Source organism: Podarcis filfolensis, assembly GCF_964270895.1.
Source record: "Podarcis filfolensis genome assembly, chromosome: 3".
Classification (NCBI taxonomy): domain Eukaryota; kingdom Metazoa; phylum Chordata; class Lepidosauria; order Squamata; family Lacertidae; genus Podarcis; species Podarcis filfolensis.
This window is the reverse complement of record NC_139606.1, coordinates 40,495,272-40,512,245: the sequence shown is the minus strand read 5'-3', so window position 1 is coordinate 40,512,245 and position 16,974 is coordinate 40,495,272. Positions and strand designations below refer to the sequence as shown.

At 44.7% G+C, this 16,974-nt stretch overlaps 1 protein-coding gene and 1 pseudogene across 2 annotated transcripts in view; one reads left to right on the top strand and one right to left on the bottom strand.

Moving 5' to 3' along the window:
• Window positions 1-13,079, bottom strand: part of MEI4 (meiotic double-stranded break formation protein 4) — a gene marked incomplete at both ends in the record, with an annotated part of 44,341 nt that extends 31,262 nt beyond the window's left edge. The window contains 4 exon segments of the mRNA XM_083605771.1: window positions 1,550-1,604; window positions 10,911-10,973; window positions 12,850-12,995; window positions 12,999-13,079. Of these exon segments, the coding sequence (XP_083461897.1) occupies window positions 1,550-1,604; window positions 10,911-10,973; window positions 12,850-12,995; window positions 12,999-13,079 (345 nt within the window).
• Window positions 13,080-13,654: 575 nt separating this feature from the next.
• Window positions 13,655-16,056, top strand: LOC310759009 (calcium homeostasis endoplasmic reticulum protein-like; annotated as a pseudogene). The gene has a single exon. The product of its transcript is annotated as a calcium homeostasis endoplasmic reticulum protein-like (transcript).
• Window positions 16,057-16,974: the final 918 nt, after the last annotated feature.

The window sequence follows — 16,974 nt, the reverse complement described above, 5'->3', positions numbered from 1 at the left end:
TCCTTCCTTTCTCACTTCCCCAAAACAGCCCCCCCCCCAGCAAGAGAGAAAAAGAATGGGAGGGTTCTCCTTTGCTGGAGGTATTTGTTATATATTCAGTGGTCTGTTTGCCTGACCTTGAGTCTGGACCAAGGATTCAGAGCCCCTGTGTTCTGATTCGATACATGATACCCAATCACAGAACATTTCAGGATTTGGGCCTCTGCCATTGGCCCTTAAACTCTGAGTTATGATTCACAGCTTGGAAGTTTAGACAGCCAATCACGTTGGGAGTGGGAGTGGCCCAGGCCTTCAGAAATGTATATAAGCAGTTGCTTTGCCCCTGTTGTCTAGTTCTGTTAGTTCAATAAAGTTTCTTGCTGTTATCACTTTGTCTTGCATTGTGGGAACCCACCTACACTTTAATATTTGTGTGGCAGCCACAATCTATCAAGAATGTTATGCTTGGATCCTGCATTGTAGTCCCTGTGTTTATTTAGCAGCATCCTGTACCAGATGACCTCTGAGGTCAATGATTATGGGGCCACACTAGTACACTTAACCTCGGGGGGCGGGGAATCCATGTTTGTCACATTTAAAACTCATTCAGCATTAAGATCCTTTTCCTCCCTGCACACCAGAGCACAGGCTCACTTTTCTTTTCACATTGTTTGCTCTTTTGGCATTTGTTCTCCTCTCTGAATCTGCTGGTTTTCCTCTGTCCCCAAACACTTAGTTTCCACACTCCCTGGGTCTCTAGCCATCCTCATTCATGTCTCCAGACTGGCTTTTTGTGCTAGTCAGAAAGGAAGGCTTTTTAAGCATTTCCCACACATTATCTGCTTTAATCAGGTTTTAATTGGCTGCTTTAGAAATGCATTTTTAACTAATTGTTACACACACAGAGCCTTTGGGACCTACCCACAATTAAAAGCTTTAAAATCCCAGTTTCGGAAAAGAAAGAAACAAGGACTGTAGAGAAAGATCCTCATAAAAAAGGGCTCTCTAATGAGCCAGCTCTCATGTATTAAGAAATTTAAAATTAGAAATAGCAAGTCAATTCACAGCACCTCCTTGTTATTGTCAATTACAGCTTTCTGGTCCTCAAAAGAGTTTTAACAACTCTGGGCTTGTCACATCTCTTTCAGGTAACCATTAGCCGCTCCAGTAACAGAAAATTAATTCGCAAGCTGGTTCTTGGGCTTGGCAGTTTCAAAGATTAGGGAGTTCCAAATTTTGGCCTGTAAAGACAGCAAGCAGGAAAAAGCAGGAAACTTTTGCCATGAAGCAGCTGAAAAGGCAGGCTAACTTGCATACAGCGTCAATGACCTCAGCTGCTTCCAGATGACCTGTTTATTGAGCATTCTCCCCAGTTTATTTGCACAAGGTTTGTGAGGAGGTATGGCGACATCAACTATTTATTGAGCGTTCATTCTGCTTTGTTTGCAGGGAGGTGATATGATGTTGCATCAAGCAGTTGTTACCCCCTCCCACTTTGGTGCGCATTTCACTGTCACAGCAAAAAGTTTGCTTTGTGGAGCAGGGGAAGCAGGGTTGTGGCACAAGATACCAAATCAGCTTTAATTGCACTTCCTGAATTTGCCAGTGTGCGCCTTGAATTCCACCTGAAAACAGCGACATTAAAAAACAAAGAATATAACATTGGACTGTTTTTGTCTTGCATGATGTTATTCTTAAAATGCCATTGTTGTATTTGAAATGATGCTTTTGGAGGCTATGATGCTTGTGAAATAAAGTCTTCAACTTCTCCATTTGCGTGTTTTTCAAATGACACATATATTTTTACCTTTCAGAAGTGTGCACATTAACGGTGCACGCGAAAGGCTTCTCAATGCTTGTGATTGTGAGTACAGTCATACCTCGGGTTGCAAACGTGATCTGTGTGGGAGGCATGTTCACAACCCGCAGCGTTCGCAACCCGCAGCACTGCATCTGCGCACGTGCGTGACACAATTTGGCGCATGCGCGTGATGTCATTGTGTGCTTCTGCACATGCGCGAGCGCCAAAACCCAGAAGTAACCCATTCCAGTACTTCCAGGTTCGGCTCAGTCCACAACCCGAAAACACGCAACCCACAGCGTTCATAACCCAAGGTATGACTTGTGTAGCAAGGCTGGGTTATTGATGCCATTACTTACTGCACATTGACTCAGTCTTTATCACTTGAGAGGTAGCTATGAACACAAAGTTTTCCCATATAGGTGCACTGGGAGATTCCTCCCCCTGCCCCAGGTTAATTCTTTACAGTTATTTAAAGATTCTTGTGCCTCAGTTTTTAATAGAACCATGGCTAAAATGTGTGTTCCAGTTGCCTTGTTAAACACTAGCATTTAATTCATGTCACTATAGAGAATAAATCCTACTTACCCCATTAACACAAGTCAATACTAAATATAGAAACACCCCCAACACTCTCCCCGAGTAACTGTTCCACCTGGGAACATATGCATTCTACGCTAGTCTGATAGCCAAACCAGATGTGGCATTACTTACATGAATATATTTAAGGTGGGTTTGGGGTTTTGTTTCGTTTTTGTTATGCAAATAGCAGCCATGAGGAAGCCTGATGGGGAAGGCAGAGCTTAACACACACTCTCTCAAATAGCAACTTCCAAGAGATGATTTTGTCTGACCATGGCATGGAGAGTTATGTTTTCTTTCCTCCTGATGCCCAGGTGTTAATTTACATTTGTGCAATTAATGTCATGTCTAGGTACACTATGAACCTACAGCTTTGCTACTGAAGCCCTGCCGCTGTTTATATTTTATTTGTAGCCTGTGTTTCTTCCATCTTTAAACCTCAAGATGGCATACAAAGGGTTTTCAGGCTATTTCCTTCCAGACATTGAACAGTCCTGCGAAGCTTCAGCAAGGCAGCCGCACTGTGTGCCTTGGGTCTCATTGCTTTGGGAAACTGGCTTATTAATTCCAGTGACAGGTATGGAGAAAACCATTTGAACAGAAATGAAGTCAAAAATTAAAATAAACTCTGCTGGTCTCTCAAGGCCCATTATGCGCTCTCTCGTTATTATACGATAACGCCAGAGACTGTTTTTAGATCTAGTGCTCTTCAAGGTAATGATCGCTATTTGGATTGTACTGTTGTCTCTAATAAAAAGGCAGATGGGTAGGAAACTCATTTAAGTTTAATACAATTAGCAGGCTGTAGGCATTTGTGATCCCTTTCCAGTTCTCCCTGTGTGTTTCCAAATAATAGTCCAATAAATTTTGAATGTTTTTTAGTTGGTGCAACTGTTCTGTCATCTTACAGGATATTCTTAAAGGCTGATCAGAATGTGCCTGACTTTCTCAGTCATACCCATAAATCCTCTTGAGACTCAATTAATTTAAAGCAATGGAAGCTCAGTGGCTTTCAACTTAAAAGGCACTGGAGAGACACATTAATCTATTTTTAAATATTATCCATCCTTGTGCTAGGGAGCTCGCAGAGTGGCAAGAGAGCCAGCTAAAGTCACTGAGACTATTCACAACCTAAGGCAATTCATTATATTTGTATGGAGCGATTCCACATCTGCAAACCAGCTTATTATTAGTGCTGGGCAAACAAACAAGCCAGCATGAAAACTTACTGAACACGGAGCTTATGCCACCCCCTTTGAAATGACACCTGCCCAACACCTGGGAAGATCCTCTCGCTTATCCAAGGCACAAATTCAAGATTAGAGCACTATAAAGGTTCTTAGTTGTCAGCAAGGTGCTGTTTTTAATATCTCTGATAAAAGTTATGCATAATACATGAAAGAAGACTAATTGCCAGTTCACCACTCACTCCCGAGTGATTTATATTGTGGGTAGCGGTTTCATTTTTGAAAAATAATCCAATAATTAAAAAAATCCTATTATATATGAATACTTCTTTTAGCCATGAAATAATGTTAGCCTTAAGACATATTGAAGAGTTTGAGTGAGGAAGGTGTAGGAACATGAAAAGGTAGCATTCCTATGCACAGTTGCTTTTGTTCCAATCTCATTTAAACTCAGTGGGATTAATTTCAGAGTAAATGTGAATTGGATTCGGCTGCACGGGTGTGATCTCTATGCAGTCACAAACTTGGCAAATGGATTTGTCTGTGTGGTAATGTTTGTTTTAAGGTGTATAAAGGTGTTTTGCCTGGGGTTTTTTTGTGGGGAGAGGCATGTGGGAGGCAGAAGATTAAGGATTCACTTTTGGATTTCACTCAGTGTTCAGCTAAGGCTAATTTCAGCTGCAACAGGCACCACCAAATAACCATTTCAGAGAAGAAAAACTGGGAGTGTGTACCTGCACAATAATCTCTGGGCCGTCCCAAAACACACACCTCCAAGAGATTACCTTCCTTTGAGGCAGCATAGAAGTGTGTCCAGCCTAAACACTGCCCCAAGGTTTACTGCACCCCTGTATACCGCAGGTTCCTTATTTCACACTGGCCATTCTTAGCCAGGGGCCAGGTACCATGCCTGGCTGTGTCTTGTGCCAGACACAACTAAGAAGGCTGTGATGCTCAAGTTTAACAGGTGGTGATGCTGACACAGCAAAGGAAATTTACAAGATTAAGGGACACGACAAGGCTGCCCAATTTCCCCATTGCTTTTTATTTCGGTCCTGGAGGTTTTGTTAAATATGATTAGAAGGGACCGTCTGATTAAAGGTATCCAGGTCGGAGCCAAACAATACAAATTGAAAGCTTTTGCAAATGACCTAGTTTTGACGTTACAGGAGCCAGAATCTAGTACGAAAAGAGTATTAGAATTGATTCAAGAATTTGGTCATGTGGCAGGATTTAAGTTTAATAAGTCAAAAACTAAAGTTCTTGAGAAAAATTTTACACCGACTGAGAAAGAGAGGTTTCAGAAGGAGACATGTTTAACATTAGTTAAGAAAGTAAAATATCTGGGGGTTAATATGACTGCTAAGAACTTAAACTTATTTAAAGATAACTATGAGAAATGTTGGACAGAAGTGAAAAAAGACCTAGAAATATGGTCAAATTTGAAGCTTTCCTTGTTGGGTCGAATTGCTGTGATAAAAATGAATGTATTGCCAAAAATGTTATTTCTGTTTCAATCATTGCAAATTTTGGACAAGATGGACTGTTTCAAGAAGTGGCAGAGAGACATTTCCAGATTTGTCTGGCAGGGCAAGAAGCCCAGAATAAAATTTAAAATATTAACTGACGCAAAGGAAAGAGGCGGATTTGCCCTGCCAGACCTTAAACTTTACTATGAATCAGCAGCATTCTGCTGGTTGAAAGACTGGCTGCTTCTTGAGAACACAGACATTTTGGACCTAGAAGGTTTTAAAAACGTTTTTGGGTGGCATGCATATTTGTGGTACGACAAGGTTAAAGCACATAAAGTATTTAAAAACCATATTGTCAGGAAAGCATTGTTCAATGTCTGGATAAGATACAAAGACTTACTGGAAAATAAAACCCCAAGGTGGTTGTCACCAATGGAAGCGAAGGCTCAGAAAAAGCTCAATATGGAGGCCAAATGGCCGAAATATTGGGAAATATTGGAACAAGAAGGAAATAAATTGAAATTGCAGAGTTTTGAGAAATTAAAAGATAAAGTGCGAGATTGGCTTCATTATTATCAAATAAGAGAGGCCTATAATTTGGACAAAAAAATTGGCTTCCAGGTGGAAAAATCAAAATTGGAAACAGAACTGTTAGATCCCAAAACTAAGATACTTTCAAGAATGTATTACTTGCTGTTAAAATGGAATACGCAGGACGAAACGGTTAAATCTGCTATGATCAAATGGGCACAAGATATTGGTCATAACATTATGTTTGCTGACTGGGAACAGTTGTGGGCCACCGGTATGAAATTTACGGCATGTAATGCCTTAAGAGAGAATATTATGAAAATGATATACAGGTGGTACATGACACCAGTCAAGCTTGCAAAAATATATCATTTGCCCGATAACAAATGTTGGAAATGTAAAGAAACTGAAGGTACATTCTTTCACCTTTGGTGGACGTGCCCAAAGATTAAGGCTTTCTGGGAGATGATCTATAATGAAATGAAAAAGGTATTTAAATATACCTTTCTGAAGAAACCAGAGGCCTTTCTCCTGGGCATAGTCGGCCAATTGATGCTAAAGAAGGATAGAACTTTCTTCATGTATGCAACAACAGCAGCAAGAATACTTATTACAAAGTATTGGAAGACACAAGATTTACCCACCCTGGACGAGTGGCAGATGAAGGTGATGGACTATATGAAACTGGCGGAAATGACTGGCAGAATCCGAGACCTGGGAGAAGAGTTGGTGGAAGAAGATTGGAAGAAATTTAAAGACTATCTGCAGAAACACTGTAAAATTAATGTATGTTAAAATGATGTTGGATTGAAAATAAGTGGCATTAGCAACAAAGTTAATAAGAATATGCAAAAATGAATTGATAATGGATGAAAATATAGAGTTATAATATGTTAAGATATAGAGTTAAGATAAACGAAAGAGGGTAAGGATTTGCTGATTTGATTATTTAAATGGGAATACAAAAAGGGGAGGTGTGAGGAGGTCAAGGAAACAAGCTAATGAGTTTAAAGTAACAAAAATGGATTTGTTTTTAATTCTTTTTTATCTATTCGTTTTTTGTATTTTTCTTTTTCTTTTTTCTTTTTTATGTATCTTTTTCTTTTTATATGTCTTTTTTGTATTTTGTAAACCTATGTTTTTGTAAAATCTTAATAAAATATTTTATATAAAAAAAAGGAAATTTACAAGATTAGCTTTAGGGATACTACCAGTGTTGTGTCTCTCGTAATTGGTGTTATAATAAATGGCCCTATTAGACGTTTTAATGTTTGAAAAGCTGATTTTCCAAAAAAGAACCCATTTGACTCCCTGCAGAGATGACATATTATATACAGTACTCTCACTTTCCAGCCATTTCCAGTAATAATTGAAGATGGGAGGGAGCATTGTTGGCATGTTGTTTCTTTTGTTGGTCCAATTGCTCTCTCAAAAATACCGCATTTTTCGCTCCATAGGACACACTTTTCCCCTCTTAAAAACTAAGGGGAAAAGTCTGTGTGTCCTATGGAGCGAATGCAGGGGGGAGGCAGTCAGGAAAAGCCCCCAAGAGCCGCACACAAACTTCATGCGGCTCTTGCGGGCTTTTCCCCAGGAGGGAGAAGGGACTGACGCGGCCAGTCAGTCCCTTCTCCCTCCTCGTAGAAGAGCCCACAGGAGCCGCGTGCTCCTTAAAGGGTGTGCGGCTCCTGTGGGCTTTTGTGGGAGGTTGGGGAATTGCCATAGCCGCGCGCAGAGGTTGCGCAAGGCTAAAGAGAAAGCCAAGGCAGCGAGCGGGATGGATTGAGCTCGCTGCCTTGGCTTCTTTAGCCACACTTCTTTAGCCATGCTGGAGAGGTTTAGCTCCCGGCTGGAGAGGTTGCGCGGCTATGGCAGAAGCCAAGACAGCGAGTGGGATGGATCCCGCTCGCTGTCTTGGCTTCTTTGCTCTTTGGGGCTGGGGGGGGATAATATTTTTTTTCTTGATTTCCCCCTCTAAAAACTAGGTGCGTCTTGTGGTCCGGTGCGCCCTATAGAGTGAAAAATACGGTAGTTTCTTTTGCAATTATATTAAAGTTTAACCTACTTTTTATATGGCAAATTCATCATGATTGGCAGGTGACATTAGACAAGGTTGTGTCAAAGCAAGTGTTATCCCACACTTTCTAGCGCATTTCCCTCTTACGTTTCTCATAAAAAGTCCAATCTTTTGGAGAAGTAGGTTTGTTGAGCAAGACCTTCCAATCAACTATAACTGTGCGACCAGAATTTACTGCTATGTGACTGGCGTTGGCTAGCACAATAAACTTATTGATGATCGTATGTGGTGCAGTGAATAGAGTGTTGAACCAGGACCTAGGAGAACAGGGTTCAAATCCACACTTGGCCATGAAGCTCACTGGGTGACCTTGGGCCAGTCAGTCACTCTCAGCCTACCCTACCTCACAGGGTTGTTGTGAGGAGCAGGGGGAACCATGTAAGCCACCTTAAGCTCTGTGGAGAAAAAGGTGGGCTCAAAATGCAATCAATCAATCACAAATAAAATCCCACCTGAAAATGGTAGCCCCCGGGAAGTGCCCAAAGTCACAGACCCCAAGTGCACTGAGGGTCAGAGGCAGGCCTATACTCTGTGTAGGAACAGTTGTCCTGACAGACAGCCTCCCTGGCTCTCTGGTTAAGTGAAAAGGAAGAATTGAGCCCAGGAACCCATGGAGAATATTGTCTCCAATTAGTGTCTTACCAGCAGCCACAAGTCTTTGTTAAGAGGCCTTATATCACAGCAATGCTGAGGTTTAATGTGAACCGGGAATACTCTCGCCATCATTTTCCAACAGTAGGAAAGAGTGGTTCTATCAGATGTCTCCTTATAAAAATAAAAATCAATGCCTATGCCTAGCTTTAGATAGCAATTGTCCTATTACTGCGACTTACTGTCTAGAAAAGGTTGAGATATTTTTTGTCACAGACTTTTAATCCAACGGCACGATATGGTGAACCTCTCATATGCGTCTGCTAAATATCACCACTCCAGACATAGATAACCAAAACAGAGATATACTTTTACAAGCAAAGATTTAAGGAAGGAAACAATAATTAAAAAGTGACTGGGACATTTTTCTGAGGAATGGAAAATTGCCACAGGAGTGAACCAAAACCGATGAATCTCTTTTCAACTCCTGCTGCCTCTCCAGTTGTGCATCTTCAGTATCTCTGAACAGAGCACCTGTTTGCCTCAGTAAAATGAAGATGAAACTAGACTTAGAATTACTACATTAACCGACACCCACAGTTATTCTCAAAGTATAACTCATTTGGTACTACAACATTCTCTTTCAAAGTTTCAAAACAGTCTTAGTGACATCCATTTAATTGGTTTCCCAAAAAATAAAATAAAAATGCAACTACTACCTAAGCCATGACTCTTAAATCTTTTTTAACAGGTGTTCAGTGGAAACACACGCAAATTTAAAGGGGTAATGAAGACTTCTGAAAGAATTTTCCTTGTTACGCTATAATGAAAGCCTGAGGAAGCCTCTTACAGTGTTTCATAGACTGCCACTACAGTATTTCAAAACGGCAAAAGTATTTTCAAATGCTGAAGTTCCTTAAAATTCTCAGCATATGTAACTCAAAAGCTGAAGCTACCTGCATTTATATTTCTAACCCTTGAGCTGGCGTGGAAGGGCTCAACTCTCCTATGGGGTAAAATATCTGGCATGAGCTAATCTTACAACTCATGCATAATATGCTCTTTGAGCAATTTTCAGATCATGCCATAACTGATGCTAATAGTCTTGTTGAGCACCCAGATTGTCAGCGTGCTCATTAGATGGCTTGTAATTTTCAGAGACAGCTACCAATGAGCACACTAGGAACTCTGAGACGTGTCATTAGCACTTCTCAATTATGCAAGTAAACCTCCACAAGATCAAAACCTGCACATGCTGGCTTCATTCCTGTCACACAGCACTATGATGTCCCATGACTGCTGGCAATCCCCAGTACGGTATGCATTTTGCCCCTGCAGGAGCTCCATTACAGGGTCACTCATTAATGGAGCTCCCTGAAGGGTCTGGGGCTAGAAAGAGAGGGTGGGGAATGGGATAGAAGACCAAACTTGCCGTAGAGTCCCTTGTGCAGTCAACCAGAATTTGCCCTGGAATGCAGCCTGGCAAATTAGCAGCCCTCTCTCACCAAAGGGCTGCAACAGAAGCACCACACCATGCCTTGTTCCCAGTTCCCAGCCACTCCAAATGCTTGCCTTGCCACAAACAGTAATTCCATGAATATGTAAAGGGTGGGGGGGCATTTTACTCACTCTGTTGAGATGGTTGCTGTTCAAAACAGTGGCTACAAGTCTTTCCAGAGAGACTTCCAGATTCTTGAGACACTGTCCCAAAATCTGTCCAACTACATCTGCGTCACTTAATCACTTTGTTCTGACTCAAACTGCCTGAGTCATAAGATGTGAAAAGTTGAGTTCTGGAAGAACTATATGAAGCAACCAGGTCACTGAGCAATTTAGAGATAGAGTCAGATATCGTGGAGCAATTCCTTCCACATTTTTTTCAAAGTCTGTTCTCAGACCTCCAGCCTATGCCAGTTCAAGGAAAGGTTGTGGGAACTGCACATGAGAAACCAAGGACTTGCTTGTTATGGCAAGTCAATATTGGCCATGCAGAAACATAGCCTCTGCTGAAGGTAGGTAAGGTTTCTAGTGTATCAGCTATATACCTATTTGAGGTATTGTATCCAGAATCATCAAAATGGCCTAAGCACAGCTCCATATGAGTAGGTAGCAGAGCATCACCTATGGAAGTTGGAATCCCTGAAACACAAACACAGTGAGCCACTGTGTTGCAGTAGGAGCAGAGTCAGTCTTGCAAATGAACATAAAACCTCAAGAAGACTCCTGCTGGAACAAGCCAAAGGCCCATCCAGTTCATTCTCCTGTTCTCACCATGGCTGACCAGATGCCTATGGGAATCCTGAAAGCAGGAGCTGAGTGAAAGAGCACCCACCCCACTGGTGACCTCCAGCAGCTGACATACAGAGACATACTGCCTCCAACAGTGAAGGTAGAATGGTGATACCCAGGTTCAAATCTCTGCCTAGTCATGGAGCTCATTTGGGTGACTTTGAGCATTGAGCTAGTTACTTTCTCAGCCCAGGATATCTCTTTTGGCTGTTATGATGCTCAAATAGCCATTGATGTGAGGAATACAATCCATATACTGTATGCAACTTTGAGCTCCTTAGAATGGCTCCTGGTGGTGAATCTGTGGGCCTTGAGATGTTTCTGGGAAACAACTGCCTTCTTCTCTGATCTTTGACCATGCTCACTGGGGTTGATGGGAGTTGGAGTTAGGGTTGCCATACGTCTGGAATTTCCTGGACATAACCGGCATTTGGTCCTCGTAAACAGCATCTGAGCGAAATTCGCTGGAATGTCCAGGGAAATCCAGACATATGGCAGCCCATGTCGGAAGTGTAGATTTTGGTGAATTTCATTTTGAGATTTTGAATATATATATATATATATATATATATATATATATATATATATAAAATTTATATACCACCCTATACCCAGACTGGATGACAGCCAACAAACTGAAGCTCAATCCAGATAAGACTGAGGCACTGTTAGTGGGTGGTTCCCTAGACCAGCTGGGTGGGAGATTACCTGCTCTTGATGGGGTTACACTTTCCTCCCTATGTTAGAGGAAAGGAAGAGTAACAATGCAAATAAAGTAACAAACCGAACAAAAAAGTGAAATGTCAGTCTGTCCCCCACTGGGGGGCAGATAGTCACAACCAATGCCTGAGCAACCACTCACATTTATTGTATTTTAATACAGTGGTGCCTCGCAAGACGAAAATAATCCGTTTCGCGAGTCTCTTCGTCTAGCGGTTTTTTCGTCTTGCGAAGCAACCCTATTAGCAGCTTAGCGGATTAGTGCTATTAGCGGTTTAGCGGCTTAGCGGCTATTAAAGGCTTAGCGGCTTAGCGGCTAAAAGGCTATTAGCGGCTTAGCGGCTTAGAAAAAAGGGGGGGAGCGGAAAAAATCGCAAGACTCGCAAGACGTTTTCGTCTTGCGAAGCAAGCCCATAGGGAAATTCGTCTTGCGAAGCGCATCGAAAAACGGAAAACCCTTTCGTCTAGCGGGTTTTTCGTCTTGCGAGGCATTCGTCTTGCGGGGCACCACTGTAACGTTGTGGCCAAAATTATGCCAAAAACCTTAAACAAAAATTCTGTGTGAAGTGTGAGTTTTGGGGTGGCCTGGGGACCTCGACACGCAACACATGTGTTTGCAAGAACATATGATCCTGGGAGGCAAAAGGCAGGAAGCAAGAGCAATCCATTGCTGGCAAGTTATGTGCACAGTGAAGGAAGTTGCCACTTGGTAAACAGAGGATGCAACATATATTTTTAAAAAAGCTGAAAGTTTCAAGAAATTAGGCTTGCTACAATTCTTAGCTGTAGAAGTAATGAAGGCAAACATGCAAGAAAAGGTCCTTCTCTTTTCCCTTTGATCTGACTGAATTAATAACTTAAAAGGTGTTCTGAAGTAAAAGGAATACTCAAGAAATGCAGCACAATGGATGAAAAGCAAAAGTGGCAAAAACGCTTTGAAAACTGGATTGCACTTCAAACAGGATGTGATTTTGTAGGCTATGCCTCGGTGACAGTGTGGTTTCAGAAGCAACTCACTAACCATCGCAACTGCATAAAAATAAAGATTCTCTGGGAATATAATGTGTTAAACACTGACCCTTCCGTACACATTCTAGGCACCTTGATGCAATGGGGGAAGGGCAAAGGTTTGGCACCTGAGGAAGAAATTGTCCTGATTAGTGCAAGTAAATGAGAAGCTTGAAAGGAATAGCCTTGTGATCCCCAGCACCTGGTATTCAGAGGCATGCTGCTTCCCATATGGAGGTATGGGAAGCTATTAGTAGCAACTTATCTTCCATGAATTTCCTGGCAAGAGAGACGGCTGTTCCATCCTTTGCTTAGTGGCTTAGCATGGGAAGACAGGCTATAGTTGACTTAATAGATCAGAGATGTCCATAGTCCAACCTTATGGAGATGGAGCAGGTTACAGAAAGACTTGGGTACCACATCCAGTGGCATTAAATGCCAATTACATGCACACACAAACATACCCCTCTAGCTACCTATCCCTCTTTTAAGAGAAAATTTGCAGGTGAAAAATGAAAATGAAAACATAAAATACGTTTTATGTTTGAAAATTATTCAGTTAAGCAAGACATGATGTCCAGAGTTCATTCAAAATGGAAATTACCAATTTACTATTTTCCAAAGAGCATCCAGGAAAAAAAAAGTTTGCTTAAGAGGAGCTGCTGCCTCAAATGAATACCTTCAGCTTCTACAGCTTCAACTCTTGACTTCTGCTTGGAATCCTGTCCAGATACTATTTTGGACATGCGCTCTTCATATTATTCTCTGCTGCTTTTATCTGCTGGCTTTGAGTGAATAATCTCTAAAGCCAGCACCAACTGTGAGGTTTTCAAGTACCGCATCACATCTTTATCTTTTATTTCTGTAATAACAACAACAAAAGCAAAGCCATATTAGGGTGCTTCACCCTAATAAAAAAGTTATTTCCTGTGTTTTATTCATTTAAAGGAAATAATCCAGAAGCAGATCAGTTTTCCTAGCCTGAGCAAGGCTTAGATCAATCAATGAGTGCAATCTCCAGCAGCAAGAGGAATGAAACATTTACAAGTAGCATCAATACAGTGTCAAAAATAAAATGTAGTCTGACAGTTTGAAAGCAATTGTGTGTATCACAGGATAATAAATATTTGCTAGCAGGTGGAAGCCTTGCTTTGGTGAAGCTATAGATGCTATTTCAAAAATAATAAAATAATAAAAGTTTATAAAAAAGAATAAGTTTGTTTTACTTAAACAAAGTAGAGCTTAAACAGAGTAGAGTCATTGAAATCAATGGAACTAACTTAGTCATGTTTGTTAATTTATGAATAAAACTCAGTTGAATTCCATCCATTGAATTAAATGGATGTGTTGTTAGAGAGTTCTGGGCTTGTGTCTGAGTCCATGGATTGTGACACTAGAAATATGTATGGTGGTAAGAATGTGCTCAGAGGCGCCAACTTCTGCCTTCCAGCAACAGATCCAGACCCTCAAAACTCAGCATGAGGAGTTTGTCAGTAGCCTCAGCCAACAGCAGCAGCAGCAACAGCAGCAGCAGCCGCCGCAACTGCAGATCCCACCCCCGGAAAGCGAAGTGAAGGCTGCCCCCGCCCCCCCTCCGCCGGCCGCCCCCATCACCCCCACAGACGAAGGGAAGCCGCAGCTGCCGCTGCCGGACTCCGCCGAATACGAGGCCACGGGGGCCGGGGCCGCTGACCCGGCCACGCCTGGACCCCGGGGGCCCGGCCCCCACGACCACATCCCCCCAACAAGCCGCCCTGGTTCGAGCAGCCGCACCCGGTCACCCCCTGGGCGCAGCAGCAGCCGCCCGAGCAGCCCCCTTCCCCCCCACCAGGGCCCCCCGCACTGCCCCCCCTGGAACAGCAACCACGAGGGGATGTGGAGCGAGCAGCGGGAGCCCGGCTGAAGCAACCAGCGCGATGCCCCTTGGAACAGCCAGCCAGAACCCGCCTGGAACAGCCAGTTTGAGGCTCCCTGGAACAACCAGCACGAGCAGCCACCCTGGGGAGGGGGCCAGAGGGAGCCGCCCTTCCGCATGCAGAGGCCCCCCCACTTCCGGGGGCCCTTCCCGCCCCACCAGCAGCATCCCCAGTTCAACCAGCCGCCCCACCCGCACAACTTCAACCGCTTCCCCTCGCGCTTCATGCAGGACGACTTCCCGCCGCGCCACCCCTTCGAGCGGCCCCCCTACCCGCACCGCTTCGACTACCCCCAAGGCGACTTCCCCCAGGAGATTGGGCCCCCGCACCACCACCTGGGCCACCGCATGCCGCACCCGGGGATCAGCGAGCACCCTCCCTGGGGGGCCCCCCAGCACCCTGACTTCGGGCCCCCGTCCCACGGGTTCAACGGGCAGCCGCCCCACATGCGCCGGCAGGGGCCCCCGCACGTAAACCACGACGACCCCAGCCTTGTGCCCAACGTCCCCTACTTCGACCTCCCCGCCGGATTGATGGCCCCCCTGGTCAAACTGGAAGATCATGACTACAAGCCTCTTGACCCCAAGGATATCCGCCTGCCGCCCCCCATGCCCCCCAGCGAGAGGCTCCTGGCAGCCGTGGAGGCTTTCTACAGCCCCCCTTCGCACGACCGGCCAAGGAACAGCGAGGGTTGGGAGCAGAACGGTCTGTACGAGTTCTTCCGGGCGAAGATGAGGGCTCGGCGGCGCAAGGGGCAGGAGAAGAGGAACAGCAGCCCCTCGCCATCCCGCAGCAGCCGGTCCAAGAGCCGTGGCCGCTCCTCTTTGCGCTCCAACTCGAGGTCGTCCAAGTCCTCCGGCTCCTACTCCCGATCCCGGTCAAGATCCTGCTCCCGGTCGCGGTCCTACTCTCGCTCCCAGTCCAGGAGCAGAAGTGGCTCTCGGTCCTCTCAGAGCCGCTCTCGGTCCAGGTCCCGTTCGAAATCCTACTCCCCTGGAAGGCGGCACCGGTCCCGATCCCGCAGCCAGACACCTCCCTCCTCGGCCGGATTGGGATCCAGTTCAGGGCCCCCCATCCCCGAATCGAGACTCGGAGAGGAGAACAAGGGGCATCAGATGCTGGTGAAGATGGGGTGGAGCGGCTCCGGGGGGTTGGGGGCCAAGGAGCAGGGGATCCAGGACCCCATTAAAGGCGGCGACATCCGAGACAAGTGGGACCAGTACAAGGGCGTGGGGGTGGCCCTGGACGACCCCTACGAGAACTACCGGAGGAACAAGAGCTACTCCTTCATTGCCCGCATGAAGGCCAGGGACGAAACTTAATGCCGCTCAGAGCCGAGGGAGCCCAGCCAGTCGTCCATCAGCATCTGAGCCCCGGCCTGGCCACGTGAATTGAGGCTCTCTACTGTACCTCTTGACCACCACCCCCCTTGCCCCAGATGACCCCCCCTTCTGCCCATCGGGGTGCAGAGGGCTAACCTGCTCCCAAGAGTGTCCTTCCAGGAGGCTTTGCGAGAAGAGAAATTATTTGGGCCTTTTCTATTTTTGTACATACCTTTCGGGCAAGACTGAGAAGGAGCTGGGTAGGCCGATTCTTCCGTAGTGTCACCCCCATGCCCCTTGCCCAACCCGCCTGTTTCAAAACACAAAGCCACCCTCCTTTTCTGCCCAAACGCCCCAAGAGGGGGGTGTCTGAAGACCACCAGACCCCTGAGGGGAGACACAGCCCCCTCCCTGTACAGTAGACCCCTTTCACAACCGCCCGCCCCCAACATGGTGATGTAGCGACTGTTGAAGATCGACTTCTGTACCTGTGAGACTTCTCAGCTGCCTCTCGGGTTGCTCCGAGTCAGCTACCCGCCTTGTTCTTACTGTTGCCTTCCAATAAAGAAAGTTTTTCCCCCCTCTCTAAAAAAAAAAAAAAGGAAAAAAAAACAGAGGCGCCAACTTCTGAGAAAGAATGGAGAGGGGTGCCAACCGTCGCATGACACATGACATCAACATCCCAATATTCCTCCACCCCTCCAATACACACCATTTTCATTTTCATAGGGCAATTCCCAGAATGTCTGGTTGGAGTCTCAGTTATCTTGTGGACATCACCCCTTTATTCATCAATTATAGTGAGGGAAGGAAGTGAGGGTCACTGAATAAGTAGCACACATGGTGACAACTCCATATGGCTGACGGGTCTTCAGCACCATCATAGTCTGTTGGGATGGGACTGAGCCCCCCAATCTTGAGAGTCTGGGGCTTTCTGGACCTCACAGTGGTTAGCCTTGCCGCCAATGTTGGGCAGAACTTGGCTTCTCTGGTAGCCCACAATTTTCGGCTATCAAGCAAGAGGGAGAAGAGGAATAGAATGGAAAGGTGGGTTAAAAGGGAAATAAGATGCGTACATGAAAATCCTAAAGCTGCAACCTTCTGTCTACTTATCTCAGAGTTAGCACCATTCCACTCAATGGGACAAGGCATGCAAAGAGTTGCATTACTTACTAGTTTGTGTAGGGGGCTAAAGAGTTTAGTCAAAGTCCCAGCTCATCAAGGGCACTAATCATAATACAGCTCAAGACAGTGACTTTGGATCAATACAAAATTATATCTACACTTGTGGGTTATGGTAACAAAAAGTTTGGAAACCACCAATTCTGCAGCCCCGGAAATCAACTGCTGTACTTTTGCTTTGTTTCCCTTAAAAATACTATCATGAAGAGCAGCATGATCTATCCAGTGCTACGCATTGATAAACAGGCTACATTTTCCAAGAAGAGATTTATTCATGTCGTCTCCTGTTCAATATTTCGTTTCACCTACCATTCATT